The sequence below is a fragment of the Lagenorhynchus albirostris genome, chromosome 9, assembly GCF_949774975.1.
Source record: "Lagenorhynchus albirostris chromosome 9, mLagAlb1.1, whole genome shotgun sequence".
Taxonomy (NCBI): Eukaryota; Metazoa; Chordata; class Mammalia; order Artiodactyla; family Delphinidae; genus Lagenorhynchus; species Lagenorhynchus albirostris.
In genome coordinates this window covers 75,215,506-75,238,341 of record NC_083103.1, presented here as the reverse complement: position 1 = coordinate 75,238,341, position 22,836 = coordinate 75,215,506, and the positions used below count along the sequence as shown (strand labels likewise).

Genomic DNA, 22,836 nt, shown 5'->3' with positions numbered 1-22,836 from the left:
AGTACCTATAAACATATTAAGCACTTACTATGTGCCAGGCATTTTGCTAACCATTCTCTATTGTTTGTAATAATATTATTGGTTATCTCAGTTTTATAGAATTGAAACTAAGAATTGATAAAATTAGTTTGTTTGCTTGTTTGTTTGTTTTGTACAAGACAGACAGAAAGGGATATAGTTCCAACTAGAATCTTAGGAAGTAACTGAAACTGTGAAGACTTCTCTAATTTAGGGAGTCCCTCGGCCTACGTGAGAGCAGTTTTGCAAGCTTTAATTATTAGCACAGAAACTATATTAGCACAAATCACACCCCCTCCTCCATAAAATCATTCAAAATCTGAGTTCTTTGTTGATTTCTTTTCAGTACCATCCTCCTCCATAAAATCATTCAAAATCTGAGTTCTTTGTTGATTTCTTTTCAATACTGTTCTTAGAAAAAGGTGACAATATTTATTTTAAAAGCTTTAGAGACCAATTGCATGATACCAGCTTACCCAAAACAGAAAGCAAAATTCTATATCTTTAACAATAGGTTTTTGGAAATTTTCATTTATTAAACACAAGGAAAGATATAAAATGAATGGTATGTATTTTCAGTGCAGGATAAACCTTCTGCAGTTTACTGCTGCCTGGTTCAATTTCTAGATTAAAGACATTCGATTAGTTAAACTTCAGACTGAAGCACTGTAACATTTAGGAGTATCAGTTTCCATTGAAAAAGCTGTGCTGCTATTATAGCATTTTCCTATCTTCCTGACCTGTTTGTCAAGCTTCAGACTGCAGCTGCACACAGGCTTAGAAAGAGCTCATTTCCTAAGGGAAAAGCAAAGTTTTCAAGTACATTAAAAATTTTAAAAAGTCCATAGTTTTCCTTTGTCTTTTCCCCTTCTTTCTCTTGTGTCCAATAGAGAGCCGCTGAAATGGCACCCAGAATGCTGTTGACATAACCTGGATCACAGACCAGGAACATACATCCCTGAAGCACAGCCCTGTCACTGCCGGCCTGTTCTGCCTGCATCGGTACTGTGTTAATTGGGCGAGGTCAGCCAGTTCTCTCTCTCTCCAGACTTTCATTCTCCCCAAGGGGAAGAATGGTTCCAATGAATGATCTGCCATGTCTAAGGGCACGCATTTTCGAGGCTTGTTAGCTTAATGCCTCTTTGCAATATGTAAGAACAGCGTAAGAGAAACCATTTATATCAGTAACCTCCAGACCAGCTTTACAGAACAATTTTGGGACTGCAGCTCTTAGCAGCTGACTTGTCCTCTCCCCAACATACATGGGCATATTCTAATTAGAGTCACACTGCTTATTATATTTTTATGGGTCTAAGGGAATTCTCCTTAATAAGATACTAAAAAAAAATTGAATAGTTTATCTTAAATACACAAATTTAGAAAAATCATAGAACTAGCTAAAGAATTATTTTACCCTTTTCTCCTCATCTACAAAATAAAATAATAATATAAAGACCTATTTTATAGGTATTGTTTTAATTTGATTAATCCATGCATGAGCTTAGACTCGTGCCTCTTATTCAGTAAGAATTCTATAAATATTGTTTTCTTTTGCTTGTTTTTAATGAAGGAATAGTTTTCTACATTTCCCCGCCTAACATGTGCTTAATGTTTAAGGAGAAGCCCACACTTAAGACAATGGACTTCTATCCCAGCCTAGGCTGTTTTGGTTATTTACATGGTGAGACAACAATGACAGCAGTGCTTGAGATTTTACTTTCTTCATTTCCTTAGTCACATCTGGCTGCTGATCCATAGAGACTATCATCCTCCATATTCCCTGACCCTGGCTGGGATGCCAGCCTACCAGTGGGCTAGAGAGAAATAAGGCTGTGAGATCTGATATTGTTCGGACTTTTTAACAAGGTTCACATATAACCCTTTCACTGTTACAGGAGAGTCTGGATTTCTTCTCGTCTAGTCCAAAAATGTTATTTGCAGCTAAGCACCTAGCAGCAGGCAGTGTCCTTTTGAAGAAAGGAAAAAGAAAAGTTGAAGGCATTCAAAGGACTAATTAGATAATGCTTGCCTAGCTCCTATTACTCTCTGAAGAAAAAAAAAAAAGGAAACTAGATATAGTCTTAGAACTTTACTAAATTGGAACAATATGTTTGCTTAGGCAAAGTGCTAACTGTATTTTAAGTGAATCAGCCAATGGGCAGGAGAATGTTTATTTCCTCCCCCCCTGCTATTTCTCATCCTTGGTAAAGATTTTTTTTTAACCTCTGCAAATGTGTTCAGCAGGAGGTAAAAATAATGATGGTGCCTCTGAACAGTGAAGAGACTGGAGCTGTGAAGTTGGAGCCCTTCTACTTTGTAAAGTATCTTTCTTGAAATGGGTTTGATGGAGGAATAGGAATCTTTATTCCTGTTAGAAGGAAAAAATGAAACTAGAGAAAGGCAGTCAGAGCACATGTGAGGGAAAGGCAATGAATGCCCTTTACAAAACTAGGAGAGAACTGAGTTCCAGCCAGCCAGGATGAAAGAGGGGCCAGGGAATATAGCTGTACCTTCTGCTCCACACAGGACCTACTCTACAGAGGTCTAACAAAGACCAACAATTTGAAGTTCAGAGGTTTTGCAAAGAGTAATACTAAATAGAACTCAAGTGGACTAAGGAGAGAGCTTTACAACTAGTGCAGGGGTGACTAGATGAAGCTAATTTACATTGTTGCAGTATTTTTGGAGAGCATTTTGACGATACTTGTCAACCACCTTACTGCTGATTCTCTCACAAGGAAATTCCATCTCTTGGAATTTAGTATAAAGAAATAATTTAGAATATCTGCAGATATCTATAACTGTTAATGGCAAGGCTATTTACAGCAAAATAAATATTTTTATAAAGCTCAAATGTCAAACATCAGGGTAGAGGTTAAACAAATTATTTTTTGAAATACTGTGCAGCTATTAAAATAAAAATGGAGATTAGACATGCCATAATGTTTCCAATATATTGCTTATTAAAAAATCTAATCTCTAATGCCCTAAGTCATGTACTGTATATAAAGAATTAACTTCTATCCTATTCATTAGAATTATACTAGCTATGTACTATCCTTGAAAGAACTGAGAAAACAGCCATTCAAATCATCTTCTGCAGCATTTAATTTCCTTGTGGAACTCTGATTGAAAAAGGCTAGCTTTAATACACTACTTCCAGGTCACATTTTTTTATAAACTCTAAAGAATATCAGGAAGTTGCTGATCTGTTAATCTCCTTATATCTTAAATAAATTATAAAGATACTGATATAGATATAAATATAGATATATATGAAGATAAATATGGGTTGGAGATGTAGTTTATCCTTCTTGATATTATGACTTTTGCAACATAAACATTTGTATGTTTTCAGGATTTACAAACTTTACATTATTTATCCTTAGTTTATTTTTCAATTTCATCATAGATTATGTCAGTTTTGTTTGAACCATTATTTCGTCTACTTCTTTGAAAGGAATGGAGGTAGGGAGGAAAGTGCTAATAATAATTTAGATAATGTTTACATGGGACGAATATAAATTCTGATGTTTTATGTCATGTATGCATGGTGCTCTAAGATAAATTGGGATTTTTACTAATTATCAGTTGGTATTCAAACTGAAAGATATACATATATCTGAAATATGTGCAGCTGGTTAAAATTTCAAATGATTCTGTCTGGAGACTGCATAGATATAGCTAAAACACTCTGTGTTCTTCAGATTCTTCAAAAGATTCTTCAAATAAAAGAAAGAAAAAGAAATACAACCACTGTTATTTTTATAATCATTTCAGTGACATCAGCATTAGTGATCTATTTTTTTTTACAGACATGGAAAGGAATCTTAACTCTGAAAGGAAGCAAATATGTGTGTTATAAAGACTCCATATTTACAGAAAAGACAAATGTATTTATCATTCCAAAAGGAAAGAAACAATAGATACTAGCATTAAAATTATGTACAAATTTTCATAGAATGATAGCAATATAACAAGAGTAGGAACAAGATTTTCATACAGCTACATATATATATATACATATATATATATATATATATATATATATATATATATATACATGCTAAAAGCAAGCTACATTCCTGGAGAAAATGAAGATTATGTATGTACCTGTAATATGAAAATCACACGAGGACATATATTCTTCACTCAAAGATTTATACTCCAATGCTCACAGCAGATTCAGTCATAATAGCCTAAATTTGAGAACAGCCACCATCATCAACTAGCGAATGGATAAACAAACTGTGATACATTGAAACTATGCAATACTATTCAGCAATCAAAAGGAACTAGCTACTAACTCAGTAACATGTATGGACCTCAGAAACATTATGCTAAGTGAACGGAGCCAAGCTTATAGACAACACACTGCATGATTTCCTTTAAAAGAATTTCTGGAGAAGACGACACTTAGGTATATAAGGTAGACATTAGTGGATGCTAGGGATGGGCATTGGGGGAGGAAAGTGATTGGAAAGAGGTATTAGGGAACTTCCTGTGATAATGGAAATGTTCTATGGCATGATTATGACTGTGTTTATATGACTCTATTCTTTTGTCACAAAGCTCATTGAATTGTACACTTAAAAATGCTAATGTTCATTATATGTGAAGCTAATTTAAAATCATCCATATTTAATAAGTGATATAAAATAAAAAGTATTAATGATTAAAATGTTAATTTTCTAATTTAGAGCATATTTAAATTCCTAGGTGAAGATAACATTTTCTATTTATTTCTATTCCTCTACAGTAAGATTTATATTGTGTGATTAAATAACTATATCACTACATTTAGTTCCTTGAAAATAAAATTATAAAGAATGATCTTTTATCTTCTGAAAAATACAGAAATGAGCTATTTAAGATGGGTTTGTTGGACAACCTTATAAGTTGTTTTAATAAGATTAATTAGTAGTATTTATTGAGCAGCTGATACATTCAGGACTGTGTTAGCAGATTATAAAAGATACAAAGATGCAAGGACTACCTCCATCAAGTAGAAAAGTTAAAATGTCAGAAATGACTGTCACACAGTGGAATATGTGATAAGAATTAGACTAGAGAAGGAAACTTGTTTGTAGGCACTTAGGAAATCTGATAAGAGAGTGGGAGTAGAGAAGGATGAATCGTTTCTTAGCTGATCCGAAGAAGATAAAGTGAGGGAGGTATCATCATCAGAATCACTATTATGGAATATTTACTATTTATCAGTTACCAGGTTAAGCACTTTACTTGCATTATCTCATTGCATCTTTTCACCTACCATATACATGTAGAATTTTGAAAATAGGAATTAGAATAAGAGCAAGTTGTATTACTTTGCCAAAGTCACACCGTTGGTAAATGACAGAGTTGAGCCTTTCTGACCCCAGAGTGCAAAAGTTAAAAAAAAAAAAAAAAGGTGCAGGAAGGGAATTTTGGGTTAGATCAGGGATTGGCATACTCCAGCCCACAGGCCATATCTGATTTGTCACCTGATTCTTTTCTTTTTTTTCTTTTTTTTTCTTTTCTTTTTTTTTTTTTGCGGTACGCGGGCCTCTCGATGTTGTGGACTCTCCCATTGTGGAGCACAGGCTCCGGATGCGCAGGCTCAGCGGCCATGGCTCACGGGGCCAGCTGCTCCGTGGCATGTGGGATCTTCCCGGACCGGGGCACGAACCCATGTCCCCTGCATCGGCAGGCGGACTCTCAACCACTGTGCCACCAGGGAAGCCCTGTCACCTGATTCTTTATGGACTGTGAGCTAGAAATGGATTTTATGTATTTAAATAGCTGAAAAAAATTGAAAAGATCAATGAAAAGCATATAGAAATCAAATGCTAGTGTCCATAAATAAAGCTATATTACAACAGAGCTACCCTCATTCGTTTTTTGCATGGTCAATGGGTACTTTTATGCTACGGGGCAGAATTTAGTGGCTGTGACATAGGCTATACGACCCACAAAGACAAAAATATTTACTATTTGGCTATTTACAGAAAAAGTTTGCTGAACTTAGATTGAGAGGAATTTAAGTTTGGTGGGATAATGCTTAGGTAAGTAAGCTAAATTCAATGCAAGTAGGAAGATTTCTCAGAGTAGGAAGCAAAGAACTGGACTATGGCATTGTTGACCCTATTATTTTCTGTGATGATCAATTTTCATTTTAAAGCCAGCACCTGCTATTTACTTTCCTTGGCTTTTCTGTTTTGAATTACTGTGATTGCTGTCTGTTTCTCTCAAAGATCTATGGTACTATTTAATTACTTGAGAAGAAGTTTGGGAAAAGTAGTACCAAAATATTACTTTAAAGTATTATATTAGATCAGAGCTCTTTGTATTCCTATTTTTAAGGGTTGAAACTGAGGCTAAGATAAGTTGTATTTCTTGCCCTGTAAATCAACATTCTAGTTATGGTATAGTTAGGATCCACACTCAACTACATGACTCCATTATGTGTGTTTTTCTTTTTATCATCTTCTTTATTGGATCAGAGTCAATGAGAAAATATTGTTTCTTTGGTATATCAAAGCACACGAGAGGAAAGAAGTATTATATTTTTCAAAAAATATGAGGACTTTTAATTTGTAAGCTCATCAATTCAGTCTACCTTGGCTGCATTTTACCACATTAATTTGACTCGTTCAACTGCCTTGCCCAAATCAAAGTGGGAATTTATATCAGCACAACATGAAAACACGAGTTATTTCCAGTAAAGTAATAACCAAAAGAGTGAGCAGCTTGATTTCCTGGCCCACTATTTCCCACACTCTTCCGTGTAGAGTAACTTATAAAAAGGGGGAAAAATAGACTATTTTAAAGGAGCTGGAAATACATGGTGAAATATGATTAACAACCAAAAACAAATAAACTTGAGCTGCTATATGTAGAAACCAAAATCAATATAATAAGAGAAAAAGAGGGTCATTGCAATGTTCTATATTTTTTTCTCTTCTACTGTGTCTAAATATTCTAAAACAAACTCCAGGTTGAGGTGTTTGCTTTGTGATATTTAGCTTTCTATGTATAAATTTTGTCAGATGGAGTTTAAAAAAAAATATTCCAAAACACGTTGAGCTTACCTTTTCAGTGACATCTAGAGAACACAGTACAACAGAGTGCATGATAAGAACATATATTTTAAAACTGATTTGTAAAGATTTTAAAAGAATGTCAAAGTTTATCTGTTGATAAGAGCCAAGTTCAGAAACTATTATGCAACCAGGTAAAGCTCTTATTATAAATGTTTTACTGGCTATCAGTGTTTGGGTGGAAACAGACTTTTTCTGTATAAATTTAAGGGTATAAAATATGTATTGTTATTTATTTGACTCACATAGGAAAGCATGCATAGTAAAAAATACATGATTCCTTTATTTCTCTATCATTTCATTCAATATGATTCTATTATCACGTATCCGGTCTGGCTTCTAAATAATTGTTGAGATACAAACTTGAGCATTGTATTATTCTGTTTGGTAAAAATATTAAAATTTCTATATTCATACTATTTACTTTCATATATTGTTTATACAGTTGATTTTGGCAGTGCTGAATGTTCAATTCAGTTAACAGTTTGGTCAAGTCGGTAAAAATAATTGATGAAACTACTTATTCATTTAAATTGGTGTAACAAACAGGTTGAACAGTGACCAATGTATACACAAAATAGAATTTTTCAATGAAATTTCAGAATGAAGCTGTGGAAAGCCCATATTATGTAAACAAAAGGACACTGGGCTTGGGATTACACATGGGTGAATCTCTGTCATGTTGTTTGTTAGACATGGACTTTAGAGAAATTTCTATCTGAGTTTCAACATCCCCATTTATAAAGAGGAGGTAACAGTAATAAACATACAAAGCAGTGATAAAGAAGAAATAAGATACTATATAGAAAGTGTAAAATATTGGTTTCCTTTCCTTCTCTTTATTCTAAAGAAGTGGATGACCCTCATGAGAACTTGACAATGTAGTTCTCTGTGTCTGTGTCCAAATAATGTAAGTCATGCCCCCTTGATAACAAGAGATTTTAGGGAAGAAAAATCATAATCACATAACAATAATGACAAATTAATTCATCACTTTAAAAATTAGTCCCAACAATACTCTTTCCTTCTTAGTACTAAAATCTACCTTTTTCCATCTTGCCAATCTCTTTTTTTTGTCAGTTGTTTATAACAAATGAGGATACAGCGTTCATATATTGCAAAGTTAAACTGCAAATCTTGAAAAAGTTGTAGATTTCAAGGCAAATTTGAAAAATGGCTTCGATCATTAGCGCATAGTTACTAACAAATGAAGATGTGATGAAGTGCCCAGAAACTCTGCAAGAATGTGGACGTTACATGATTGAACATATAGTGATTTGAAATTGAATATTGATAGAGGCCTTGGGAAGATTGCTGAATTCCTCAAGTATTTGGGGAACAATTATTTTTTGTGATCTTTGTAGGTACAAAAGTTAAATATGGAGCATGGGGTGTCATGCTATCTTACAATTTTGTAGGAAAAAGATGCTAAAAAATACCTTTTTGAGTAATTTTTTTTCTCAGAGTTGTAGTTATTGCAGAATTTTTAAGTTATGAGATTCAGATTTTAAAATGTAAAATTTCATTTTTTAAAGAATAAATATCAACCAAAATATTTTGTTTTCAACTCTGTGAAATTGTGTTCCTGTTTTATATAGAGTTGCTTTAAGTGAGTGATTTCTGGTACCAACTAAAGATGAAGAGTCCCCCTGAATGGGGTTCAAAATCAATATACAAAATGATGTTACATTTCTATATACTAATAATGAACTATAAGAAAAATAAATTAATCAAACTATCTCATTTATAATTTCATTAAAATAAAATACCTAGTAAAAATTTAACCAAGAAGGTGAAAGATCTATACAATGAAAACTGTAAGATACTGATGAAAAAAAAAGAAAAAACAAAGAAGTGAAAAGATATTCTGTGTTCATAGATTGGAAAACTAATATTGTTAAAATGTCCATAATATCCAAAAAACCTACAGATTCAAAGAAATCCCTGTCAAAACTCCTATGGCACTTTTCAAAGAAATGGAACAAACAATCCTAAAATTTGTATGAAACCACAAAACACCCTGAATAGCCAAAGCAATTTTGAGAAAGAAGAACAAAGCTGGAGGCATCACAGTCCCTGATTTCAAACTAAAAAACAAAACTATAGTAATCAAAACAAAACGATAAAAGCATAAAAGCCAACTCATAGAACAATGGAATAGAAAAGAGAGCCCAGAAATAAACCCAGGTATATATAATCAATTCATTTATGACACAGGAGCCAAAAATATACAATGGGGAAAGGCAGCCTTTTCAATAAGTGATGTTGGGAAAATTGGACAACTATATGCAAAAGAATGAAACCGAAACACTATCTTAAACCTCACACAAAAGGTAACCAAAAATGGATTAAAGACTTGAGTATAAGACCTGAAACTGTAAAACTCCTAGAAGAAAACCTAGGGGGGTAAGCCCCCTGACATAGGTCTTAGAGATGATTATTTTTTTGGATCTGACTCCAAAAGCAAAGGGAACAAAAGCAAAAATAAACACATGGGATGACATCAAACTAAAAAACTTCTGCATAGCAAAAGAAACCATCAACAAAATTAAATGCAACCTACTGAATGGGGGAAAATATTTGCAAATCATATATCTGATAAGGGGTTAATACCTAAAATATATAAAGAGCTCATAAAACTCAATAACAAAAAAAAAATCTGATTAAAAAATGGGCAGAGGATCTGAATATTTTATTTCCAAGAAGCCATACAGATGGACAAAAGGTACATGAAAATCTGTTCAAAATCACTAATCATCAGGGAAATATAAATCAAAACTGCAGTGAGATGTCTCTTCACACCTATGAGAATGGCTATTATAAAAAGACAAAAAGAACGTTGGCAAGATGTAGAGAAAATGGGGGCTTCCCTGGTGGTGCAGTGGTTGAGAGTCTGCTTGCCGATGCAGGGGACATGGGTTTGTGCCCCAGTCCAGGAAGATCCCACATGACACGGAGCAGCTGGGCCTGTGAGCCATGGCCGCTGAGCCTGCGCTTCCAGAGCCTGTGCTCCGCAACGGGAGAGGCCACAACAGTGAGAGGCCCATGAACCACAAAAAAAACACAAAAAAACAAAACAAAACAACAAAAAAAAAGAGGTAGAGGAAAGGAAACCCTTGTGCATTTTTGATAGGAATGTAAATTGGTGCAGCCACTATAAAAAAACAGTATGGAGGTGCCTCAAAAAATTTAAAAATAGATCTACCACATGATCTAGCAATTCCACTCCTGGGTATTTATCTGAACAAAATGAAAACACTAATTCAAAAAGATATATGCACCTCCATGTTCATTGCAGCATTATTTACAATAGGTAAGACATAGAAACAGCCTAAGTGTCCATTGATGGATAAATGGATAAAGAAAGTATGGTACATATACACAAAGGAATATTGCTCAGCCATAAAAAGAATGAATCTTGCCATTTGTAACAACATGGTAGGACCTTGAGGGCATTATGCTAAGTGAAATAAGTCAGACAGAAAGAAAATAAATACCATATGATCTCACACCTGGAATCTAAAAACAAACAAAAGCAAGCTCATGGATATAGAGAACAGATTAGTGGTAGGCTGAGGCGGGGGGTGGGTGGTGAAATGGGTGATGGTGGTCTAAAGGTAAAAAATTTCTAGTAATAAAATGAAGTCATGGGGATGTAATGAACACCCTGATAACTATAGTTATTAACACTGTGTTGCATATTTGAAAGTAGCTAGGAGAGTGGATCTTGAAAGTTCTCATCACAAGAAAAAAATTTGTAACTATATATGGTGACAGATGTTAATTGGACTATTGTGATGATCATTTTGCAATATATACAAATATCAAATCATTATATTGTACACTTGAAGCTAATATAGTGTTATTTGTCAATTATAACTCAATTAAAAAAAAGAGACAGAGGTCCTTTAAAGATAGAGTTCCTGGTGACCTTTTGCTTCATTGACAGAGTTCATTTTTCCATTCATTGATTCCTCTCCCATTTCAAACCCTCAGATTCACATTTCCAAGTGCCACTCATCTTCCAGTTACCTTGTTGTCAGTTTGATGTCAATAAATCCCTGCAAACTGGTACTTAATGTTAGTACATAATGATTTGAGGTGTTATCTCTCTCACAGGCATTTTCATTCTGAAGAGGATTCTTGACAGATCCACAGGACAAAACTGAATTTAACGCTTACTATCATCCAAGCATTGGGCTAATTGCTTTACATAAACTATCTCTTAATTCTCACAATGATCCTGTGACGTAGTTTTTATTACCCCTCTTTACAGGTAAGATAAGACTTACTTTAACAAAGTCAACAGTAAGTGTCAGAGCCAGGCTGGGAATCCCTGGCTGTCTGAGTTTAAATCCTAGGTGAAATATTCTGCTATAGTATAGTTATTTGGAAGTAGAGACTACCTAGCAATTCCTTTATCATACTAGATGGCCACCTAGTTGCATTCTCTGGATTTGTTAACTTATACATCATCCAGTTCCACAGTGGATTTGAGGCTGGTGACCTTGTCTACTCAAATTAAGTTGAGATCAAAATATTTTCTATCTAAAGAAAATAAAAACAAAATTTTTTTTCTTTAATACTAAGTGTCTCTGCTGGAGTTTTACAGCTCAGACTTAAGTACTAAAGGCCTCCTTTGCTCTATCCTAATTAAAACTTCACAGAGGAGTCACAGAGCTAGAGGAAATGCAGGGTTGCTTTAGCAACCTAGTTGCTAAGTTGACTTAGCATCTGGAATAGGACCAGGGCCCTTAGTCATTCAGCGTCCATTGCTGTTTGAGTATTTTTCTGAAATGAGTAACTTATTTACTAGAGAGTGTACAAAGAGAGTGTTTAAGGGACAATGAAGTATATTACTCTCTTGTGTTTGCTGTGTGCAGGTCATTAGCTTTGTTATAGTTCATTAATTATAAATTCACCTATATTCTATGATGATTCAAAACACACATGCAGACATAAAATATTAGTCTGTAAATCTTCATGTAATGCCTCTAATCCAGTTTCCTTGGCACTTCCTATATAACCAATTATTATATTTTATTCTCCTTCACTTTAAGACTCAGGATACATTCAGCACTAGTATTCCCCATTTCCCCATGAGTGTCACGGAGTCACCACAATTCTGCGATTGAAGGAGGGACAGTAGAGGGATGGGTAGGTTTGGAGAACATGTTTGGGGGAACTGGACCTGTGTCTATGGTTTTGAATTTGTAGGGAGCCAGATATATCAGATCAGGCATTTATTTTGCCTGGGACTCAATCACACATAATTTTACAAGATTACCAAGGCAAAATGATACTAGGCTAGTAGAATTGAGAATAAGCTAAGGGTCTAGGCAGTAGAATAAGGAAAATGATAAAATGTTTTTGGCAAATAAATTTCTTAATTATTATGCTTTTTATCTAGATGCAGGTGACTTTATATACTGTGGTGTTTCTCTTATTTTAAGTCAAGTTTGTTGGGACTGGGCTTGCATCTTTTACGCTCTTCTTACACCTGTCTCAGGACTTAGTAGAGATTTTTGCAAGTAATAGAGATGCCAAATAATGATTCTGGTTCTCTTCTCTTGAGGATGTAAGTTCTTCTCTTTTTCAACAATTGAGTCTCTGGTGTTCCTGGGCATATAGAAGGTGCATTAAACATTGTGTATTCTAGATCTTATATGTTTGAAAACTACAGCAATGCAGTCTTTAAATAGTCAATGAATCTTCTGCATCTAAGCAGTTAACTTAATCCTAACAAACATTTGGAGGTAAAAAGTGTGAACTGTAGATATTTTTAATTTCAAGTTAATCTGTTGAAATTGTGCCAGTAAAATCACAAATTCTGTCAGTAATTCACAGCTATTTAAACTGGTTGGTATCATAGAAACAGAACAACTATTTTTTTGTTTGTTTTATTAGTTTTTTCCCTATATTGTTTACTATAGCAAGAGAAATCATGCTGTTCACGCTGTAAACAATCTCCCTGAGAGATCCCAACCAATCTCATAATCAATCCTGAGACAACTATGCTGATTATGCCTAAAATTATAGTCTCCTGCCCAGACCCCTTTCCTAGATTTCAGACTTATATATGAAGTTTTCTGTAATATCTATACGTACCTAACACTTCATATATCCACGACTCAGTTAAACGTATTCTATTATAAAACAATTTTATATCTTAGCCATACACTTGCATTCAGATTCTGTTTGACTAGTGAATGAATGAGTGAATCAATTAATCAGCAAAACAATCATATATAAAGTGATCAAAATAATTTTAAATAGGCATATTAACATTTTACAAATAATTTCTGAAATAACAGAAATAAAATTGTAATTTTGAAATGAGTAGAAGGAAATATGCATTTAAAAACCTTCCATTAATTAAAAAAAAAAAAGCCCATGAAAGTGAAATGAGGGCAAATAAATCATAGAAAAAGCAGGGTAACTTGTATAAAATAAGATAGTAGAAATAAATATAAATAGGCTAAATTCATTAGTTAAAAGATAGTGATGCATCTCCTAGAGTAAAGAAAATAAAAACAAAAATAAACAAATGAGACTGAATTAAACTTAAAAGCTTTTGCACAGCAAAGAAAACCATAAACAAGACAAAAAGACAACCCTCAGAATGGGAGAAAATATTTGCAAATGAAGCAACTGACAAGGGATTAACCTCCAAAACATAAGGATAGCTCATGCAGCTCAATATAAAAAAAAAATCAAATAAACAACCCAATCTAAAAAAGGTTGGAAGACCTAAATAGACATTTCTCCAAAGAAGACATACAAATGGCCAAGAAGCACATGAAAAGATGCTCAACATCACTAATTATTAGAGAAATGCAAATAAAAACTACAGTGAAGTATCACCTCACACCAGTTAGAATGGCCATCATCAAAAAATCTACAAACAATAAATGCTAGAGAGGGTGTGGAGAAAAGGGAACCCTCCTACACTGTTGGTGGGAATGTAAATTGGTAGAGCCACTATGGAGAACAGTATGGAGTTTCCTTAAAAAAATTAAAAATAGAGCTATCATTTGATTTGATTCAGCAATCCTATTCCTGGGCATATATCTGGAGAAAACCATAATTCAAAAAGACACATGTACCCCAATGTTCATTGTAGCACTATTTACAATAGCCAGGTCTTGGAAACAACCTAAATGTCCATCAACAGATGAATGGATAAAGAAGATGTAGTACATATACACAGTGGAATATTGCTCAGCCATAAAAAAGAACGAAATTGGGTCATTTGTAGAGATATGGATGGACCTAGAGTCTGACATACAGAGTGAAGTAAGTCAGAAAGAGAAAAACAAGTATCGTATATTAATGCACATATGTGAAATCTAGAAAAATGGTACAAAGGAACCTATTTTCAGGGCAGGAATTGAGACACAAACGTAGAGAACGGATGTGTGGACATGGTAGGGTAGGGGGGTGGGATGAATTGGGAGATTGGGATTGACATATATACATTACCATGTGTAAAACAGATAGCTAGTGGGAACCTGCTGTATAGCACAAGGAGCTCAGCTCAGTGCCCTGTGGTGGGATGGGGGAAGTGGGGGGAGGGAGGTCCAAGAGGGAGAGGATATATGTATACCTATAGCTGATTCACTTAATTGTACAGCAGAAACAAACATAACATTGTAAAGCAACTATACCCCAATTTAAAATAAAAAACATAGTAGGCACTCAGTAAGCATTCACTGAATGAAAAACTAAGTAGAATATTTGATATAATAAAATAAGCATTTTTTGAAAGGCTGATAAATCCATTGTTTAAAAAAAACCTCTTGTTTGTGTTCATGGTATAAAAGTTTTAGTATAGCTTTATCCAAAATATATATTATATGGTATAAAATATAACAAAGACTGAAATCCTGGTTCCATGATTTATTAAAGATGAGAGCTTAAGGGTTTCACTTAATCTTTCTAAAGGGTAGATTCCTCATCAATACAACAGGGATGATAAATAATTGCTAACTCTCAGATATTTTGCAAAGATTACATGGTATAGTAAATGTGAAAATGTGATTGTTATATTGCAAAATGCTATATTCATATATATTTTTAACTACAACCTAACACTTTGTACAAGAATTTTAAGTTCCACTTTGGTGTAAACTTCTGAGATAATGCTTATGGACAAAATAGAATAAAAAATATTTAAAGTAAAATAGTAATTACTAATTTTTTATTTAAAAGTATCTATGGTGATAACCTCTAAACCTTAAAGTATTTCTGTATTTGGTTACAGGTTTTATGAGGCTTATTTTTACATTTTCACAGAGCTTTTTTTTTATAGTATAACCCTGAATTTCAAAATTTCTAAACTGGCAGAGGTGATTTTTTGGCAACCAGAATCATTTTCAGCAGATGTGCTTAACAGTCTAGAAATATATATCTATTTCCTGGTAAATGAATAACTACTTCAGTATCCAATCAAGATGTTTTTATTCACAGATGTTACTGACAGGAATTAATATTGCTCTCTTGGGAAGTAAACAGGGGAATTTAGCAAATGAGTCAATCCTAGCTCTTGCTTTTATTCACAGAAAAAAAATGTGCATGTATGTCCATTTGAGATAATGAGTAAATGGATTTTGGGGCTATTTCTGAATATTATTTATTCTTCTTTGATGTATAAACTATTTACAATTTCATATAGTTGCTACTAAATCTTAGTAACTGTTATACTTTGTAATAATATTTGAATATGATATTATGTGACCCAAATATCTGTCATAAATGTGAGTTGGTTATGATAAACTAATCACAGGAGGCTAATAGAAACTGCCTAAAGCCTTATAAAACTCTTGTTAGAATCAGCACATTTATTCAGTTATTGAACATGCATTTACTGAATACTTACTAAATGTCAGGTAGTGCACTAAATATTAGAGATACAAATATGAGGTGGAAAGTTTCATACTCTTAAGGAACATATAATCTACTAGAGGAGATAAAAATATTAGGAAACTTTTACTTCCAACACTTCACTTAATAAAGCTCTGATAAAATAAAATAATAAACTAATTATGATTTGAAAGAAGGAAGTAAAATAAGAGTGGGGAACAAAGCAGAATCAAGCATCAGTTAACCAGGTATGCTGTGCTGATCTACATGGCTATTTGGACTTGAGAGAAATTTGGGTCTCAGATTCTAGTACATCTCAGGGTATTTACTCATTTCACAGTGCACAGTTGCATCCCACCAAAACAAAGGCAGTTGTAGAGGCTGTTGCTAACTGGCGCCAGACCAGGGATGCAATCACAAGGCCTCTCTCACTGAGTAGACCTGGCTTATTCTTTCTACACTCACCCTGCGTCTTCAGCAAGAATTTTTGACTTGACTTCCCCAAGACATTTTCAAAGTTCTCCTTTTAATTGATTAAGCAAAGCATTAAGATTAATTCACTATTTCACAGTGTGATTGTGATCTCAACTAATAAATCCAATCATTCAGGTTACAGTTTGTTCTTTTGACAAAAATATAAAATGTTCAATTTTATTCTTCCATACTGATGATGTGAATCATGTTTCATTTATCTGTTCTACAATTCACAGCATCAATCGAGAAAAAGATGAATGGTAAGAAAAGTTTTCTTACTATTGAATACGTGGCTGATCTATATTTACTTCTTCTTGTTTATGATTTCTTTCTCAAGGTTTCTGAGAGTTATGTATGGGTTAAAATCCTTGGCTAACTTTTTTGTGAATGTTATGCATATATTTACTCAACAAATAATTTTTGAGCTCCTACTCTGTGTGAGGCACTGTTCTAGGTATGGAGTTCAACTCTGAACAAAAACTACAAAAGTTCTGTTCTCATGGAATTTACATTCTAAATCAAGGAGACAGTGAATAAATGAGTAAGTAAAATTGTGCAGTATATTGAAAGTGATGAGCATTATGGAGAGAAAGAAAGTGGAGGAAGAGGAAAGGAATTGTGGAGGTGCAATATCAAAAGAGGAAAATCAGGAAACTGTTTTACCAAGAATGTAAAATTTGAAGGAAGATATGAATGTGAGGGAGACATTCATATGCCAAGCATAAGAAGGATCAGGCACAGGGAATAGCAACTGAAAAGGCTTTGAGGCAGGACCATGTGTAGTTACTTGTGGAGCATCAGGGAGACCACGACTACATGTGAAAAAATAGGAGGGCGAATAGCAGATAAGGTCAGAGAGATTACATGGAGTCAAATGGTAAGGACTCTCTAACCCACTGTAAAGACTTTGGCTTTGACTCTGAATAAAATGGTGTATTAGACAGCTTGGGGTGCCATAACAAAATACCACAGACTGGGTGTCTTAAACAACAGAAATTTGTTTTCTCACGATGCTGGAGGCTAGAAGTCTGAGATCAGGGTGTCAACATAGTTGGTTTCTGGTGAGAGCTTGCTTCCTGACTTGCACATGGCCATTGTCTCACTATGTTGTCATAATGAGGAGAGAAAGAGTGAGCTCTCTAATATCTCTTCTTATAAGGGCACTAATCCCATTATGAGGATCCCACTCTCAGGGTCTTCTATATACTTAGTTACTTCCCAAATACCATCACACTGCGAGTTGGGGCTTCATATGAATTTTGGGGTAACTCACTTCAGTCTTTAGCAGAAGTTTTTGGAGAGTTTTAGGCAGAGGGGTGACATGATACAAATTAGTTTTAAGGAATCACTCTTAGCTAGTATGTTGAGAATAGATTGAAAAAAGGTAAAGGCAAAATGAGGGAGCTTAGTTAAGAGGCTACTGCAAAAACCCAGGTAAGAAATGATGGTAGTTTATACTAGAGAACTATCAGTGGAGGGTATAAAAAATGGTCAGGTTTTGGATAAAATTTCAAGTAGGGCCAATAAAACTGATGGTTTCTATGTGAGGTGTGAGAGAAAGTGAGAAGTTAAGAATGACTCTGAGGCTGATGAATTGTAAGAAATGAAATTGCCATTAATTGAGGTGGAAAAGACCTCAGATTTGGGGAAGATATAACCAGGAGTTTAGTTTTAGTCATGGTTAAGCTTGAGGTGCCTGTTAGCCATCCAAATGGAAATTTTGAATAGACAGTTAAGTATACAACCCAGATTCCTGGTTGGAAACATATGTTTGGGAGATGTCAGTATTTAAAGATCATTGTGAGGTGAAACCTAAGGGAGTGAGGGTATATTAAGGAAAGAAGTTCAAAGACAAGCACTTACTTGGGGGACTGCAAGATTAAGAGTTTGAGAAAATGGGGCAAAGTCAGCATAGGGGATTACGAAGTAAGGTAAGGGGAAAGCAAGAGTGTGTGGAATCTTGCAAGAAAGTATTTTATAAAGGAAAGAGTGACCAACATGAAAACTGAAAATAAGCCAAACGCCATCAACTGAGGAATGGATAAACAGAATGGGGCATATCTGCACAATGGAATACTGTTCAGCAATATAAAGTAACAAACTACTGATAAATGCCACAATACGGATGAAACGTAAAGAAACATTAAGCCAAATAAAAGAAGCCAAACTCACACACACACACGTGGCTGCACATTGTATGATTCCAGTAAAATAAAATTTTTAGAAAACGTAAAACTATAGAGACAGAAAATAGATCAGTTATTGGGGACATGGGCAGACATGCCTTTGTGAAATAATGGAAGTTCTAAGACTGGATTGTGGTGATAGTGACACAACTGTATTAAATATATGAAAACTCATTGACCTGTACACTTAAACTAGGTGAATTCCCTGGGATATAAATTGGATCTCAATAAATCTGTTAAAAATATAAAGAAAAAGACAGAGAAAGAGGGCAGAGAGACAGAAAGAGACAGAGAGACCGCACTGGAGTTAAATTGGATAGTGCATGTACAGACAGAGCTTTTGAAGAGTTCGCTATGGAGAGGAGCAGGAAAATGAGGTAGTAGCTGAAAGAGGACAGGAGTCAGGAGACGTTTACTTTGCTTTGTTTTGTCTTTAGATGAAGTAGGGGACAGTATGGTTGCACCCTGTTGGGAATGACGCAGAAGAAAGTAAACAATCTCTGGTAAAAATGTAGAAGAGAAGAAAGAGAATTACTGAAGCGATTCTTTAAGTAGATTAAAAAGGATGAACTACAGTGCACAAGTTGAGGGATTGGCCTTAGAAGCACAGCAATGCATCTATACTAAAAAAGAGAAGTTAGAGTGTGAATACACATGTTAATGAGTGTGTGACTTGGTGATGAAGGCCTGTGGAAGTTATCTTCTAATCGCTTTCCTTTTACAATGAAATGGTTATCAGCTGAAAATGAGGATGGGAGAAAAATTGAATGATGGGAGACATTGAAAGTTTGACAAAATTACAGTGAAAGGACTAGGTTTGGTTTTTTTTCCCCCTTAATTCCTGGTCATCATAAGCGCACTTGAAATTCATAGTTTGTATTTTAGATTTAGACTAGTCTGCATAACTCTCTATTTTTTCTACAGTCATATTAAGCTGAGTAGTTTCAGGCATGCAGTAGGCTGAAAAGTGGATTTACATCGGGATCAGGGCTTTGCTGACTGTCGAGTCAGTGTGATGAAGCAAAGAGAGATGAAGAAAGCAAGCCTGTATGCAAGAAAATGATAATGATTGAAGGAGAAAAGTAAGGATCAAAGGAGGGGAAGAAGGGTGAAAAGGAGGTAGGATCAATGATTTGTAGATTTCAATGAGGTTAAAGGATTCCTGGAACCAGGGTACTATAAGCAGTGTGCAGAAGATAGTTCATGCTACTCAGAGAATAGATGCTTGCAAATGAGGTAATTATGAGATTGTAGCTGTTGGTAATAACGGATAAGTGGCTGAGATTGGTTGTAAAACAAGACCATGGGAATGAAGAAAAGAAGGTAAAATCTTCAGGAAATGAAGAAGAATGACAGCAACAAGAAAGTGTAGAGTTTGATGACTTGAAATTTTAAAAATTGAGGGGTCTTTTTTTGTAAGGAGGAAGAAAGGAGAATGGGCAATGAGGAGAAGGGAGGATATATGTTCCAATCTCACACTGAATAGCACATACAATTTGGTAGAATAAACAGTCATAACTTTAAAGAGCTGCAGTGGGAACCATGTCTTCAGGGATTTCAATTGGAGCCAGAATGTAAATGCCATGTTCAACAAAAAAGCTAAAGATATGCTATAGGATTTGGCTGATCAGAGGATAATTACCCATCTGGTAAGTGTTAAACATTGGTCTAGATGCTGAGCTACTCCTGTTATTCTGTGTCATGCATGTGTCCCCCAAAACTTTCCTGTGCTAACACTGATGTTTGAGTAGGTCATTCGGCATAACACTTCAACATGAGTATCTGGTAGAATATAACCTCTCCTACAATTTTAAATTATATAATCAGTCTAATATTTCTTATGACGTATACAATAGCAATCAGCTGGCTTTGCTCTTGCCGACTTTATTCTTGTTGATCTCAATCAGATATTGCATTTTTATTTATTTAATCAATTATTAATACATATTCTTATCTTATGCTTATCATGTATGCAATTCACTATACTATTTTTTCCCATTAGAAAGCTTCTGTATATAGTTTTCTCTGCCAATTGGATAATTTGTCTATGTGTAATCTTGCAGCTTTGTTTCTTATATTATCCTCTCTCATTTCATTTTTTAACACATGTTCCAACAGCCTTGCAATATAGATTGTACCTCAGAAAAATCTTACTTTTTCTCCACAGGGGTCACTGCATATTGTTAACCCCTGTAAGCCTGGTGATGAACAGCTTCATCCTCTGTAGAGCCTGTTGCTTTCTCATCCTCCTTCTTCTCCTCCTCCTTTCTCTCCTCCCCCTCCTCCATCTTCCCCTCTTTTTTTTTTATCTCTAACACTTATTTATCTAATACTTCTCTTCAAACAAATCTAATGACCCAACATTAGACATAACATGTATTAATTCTATAGGAGTCTCCTAAACCTACTAAAATCCTTTTTAAAAAGGTGAAACAGGGCTTCCCTGGTGGCGCAGTGGTTGAGAGTCCGCCTGCCGATGCAGGGGACACGGGTTTGTGCCCCGGTCCGGGAAGATCCCACATGCCGCGGAGCGGCTGGGCCCGTGAACCATGGCCACTGAGCCTGTGCGTCCGGAGCCTGTGCTCCGCAACGGGAGAGGCCACAACAGTGAGAGGCCCGCGTACCGCAAAAAAAAAAAAAAAAAGGTAAAACATATAGGTAAGACTAGATATGTTTTCTGAAACTGCTCACAAAAGGATTGGAGTGACTGAATTGACATATAAGAATTAGGTTGGTACAACTCAGAAATTATTCCTCATAGTGATTCCTCTGAGTTTCAAAGCAGAATGTTTTCAAAAATATTTTCCTGTTGAAACATAGTTTACTTTTCTTTCAATTAAAAAGAAAGTTAGGAGGGTAAGATAAAGATGAGAAATTTTAAGAAAACTGATTGAGGTCTAATCATAATTTATGATAAGGATTATCTATGGTAGAACAAAACTGAGCCCGAACACTACACTAATAATACAACCTAGAAACAAATATGGCTTGCTTTCACGCTAAACAAAGAAGAAAAATTGGTTGAGTTACCAGGATCCTGAATTCTGTTTACAGTTGTTAACTCTAAAATCTTCATAATTTCTCAGGTAGAAATAGATGTTTGATTCTCTCTCTCTCTCTCTCTCTAATTGATGCTGTCCTTTCTTAAATTGTATTATAGGAAAACTATACTGAGGTACAAAGAGGCACTCATCTCAAATTATAGGACTTAAACATAATGGATATATTTTTCTGTGAGTTAGCAAAAGGTAAGATAATTAACCTGAGCACTGTTTACTATTCTGTTACTCCAAACCCCAAGAAGTACTTACCTATTACCATGACTTTTACAAAAAAAACTCAAGTAGCAAGAAAAGAACAAGTAAATTATAGTTTTGTATGAACAAAAAAATTTCTTAGCAGTTTTTGTTCCAGTGTGAAAAACTACACCATGAACAACCCAGTTTCCAGCTTATCTTCTGAAACAAGATGCACAGTGGTATTTAGTTAACTCAACTCTGACATTACAAATAATTTTGAATAGTTTTTACTCTTTCAGCTTATCACTTTCCTTGTACTCCAAGCAGTATATTCCTCACTGGTGGCAGGCAGAGACATAACCAGGACAGTCAACACTTAGAAAGACAATGAAACAATCTTATCACAGGAGCTAAGTCTCCTGCCCAATGGCATTTAGACTCTATGGTCTTTAATTACTCATCTGGTACTCTGATACATGTCACAAAAACCATGCACATTTCACCTGAATGTTCCCCAGTCAATACCCTGTCTAAAAGAATGAGCATATAGTAAAAGAGAGCAGCAGCAATATAGAATGGGATCCGACTGTACCTGGTGAATGAGGCGGAGGAGAGCACATCAGAACAACCCCCTGGCCTTCCCTCACAGAGACTGCACTTCTTGTCCGGCCACTAAAATTTCCCAGATCTGTCAACATAACACAACATTTAGATGCAAGGCAAAAAGGAGCTTAAAGAATTACTATTTTGTAACTTGTACATACTTTTCTATCATTATTCAGTGAAGGTTTCTTTTTGTTTGTCAAGCAGTGATAGGAAGGCTTTGACAATAAATCTCTACCATCCAATTTTAAATACCACAATTTTCAGATTATATGTACACTCCTAATTTCTGTGTATAGTGCATACAAGTTGCCAGTGTAGGAATAAATTAAACAATACCTTTATAACTCATTAAGTAGTTATTTTACATCTTTA

The 22,836-nt window shown here is 34.8% G+C and overlaps 1 protein-coding gene across 1 annotated transcript in view; it reads right to left on the bottom strand.

Annotated features, from left to right (window-relative positions):
* The window catches only part of CNTN5 (contactin 5), a 440,969-nt gene extending 418,476 nt beyond the window's left edge, over positions 1-22,493 (bottom strand). Inside the window, exon 1 of the mRNA XM_060157909.1 lies at positions 22,451-22,493. Within this exon, the coding sequence (XP_060013892.1) occupies positions 22,451-22,478 (28 nt within the window). The 5' untranslated portion in view covers positions 22,479-22,493. The remainder of the gene's footprint in view (positions 1-22,450) is intronic.
* Between the last annotated feature and the right edge of the window lie 343 nt (positions 22,494-22,836).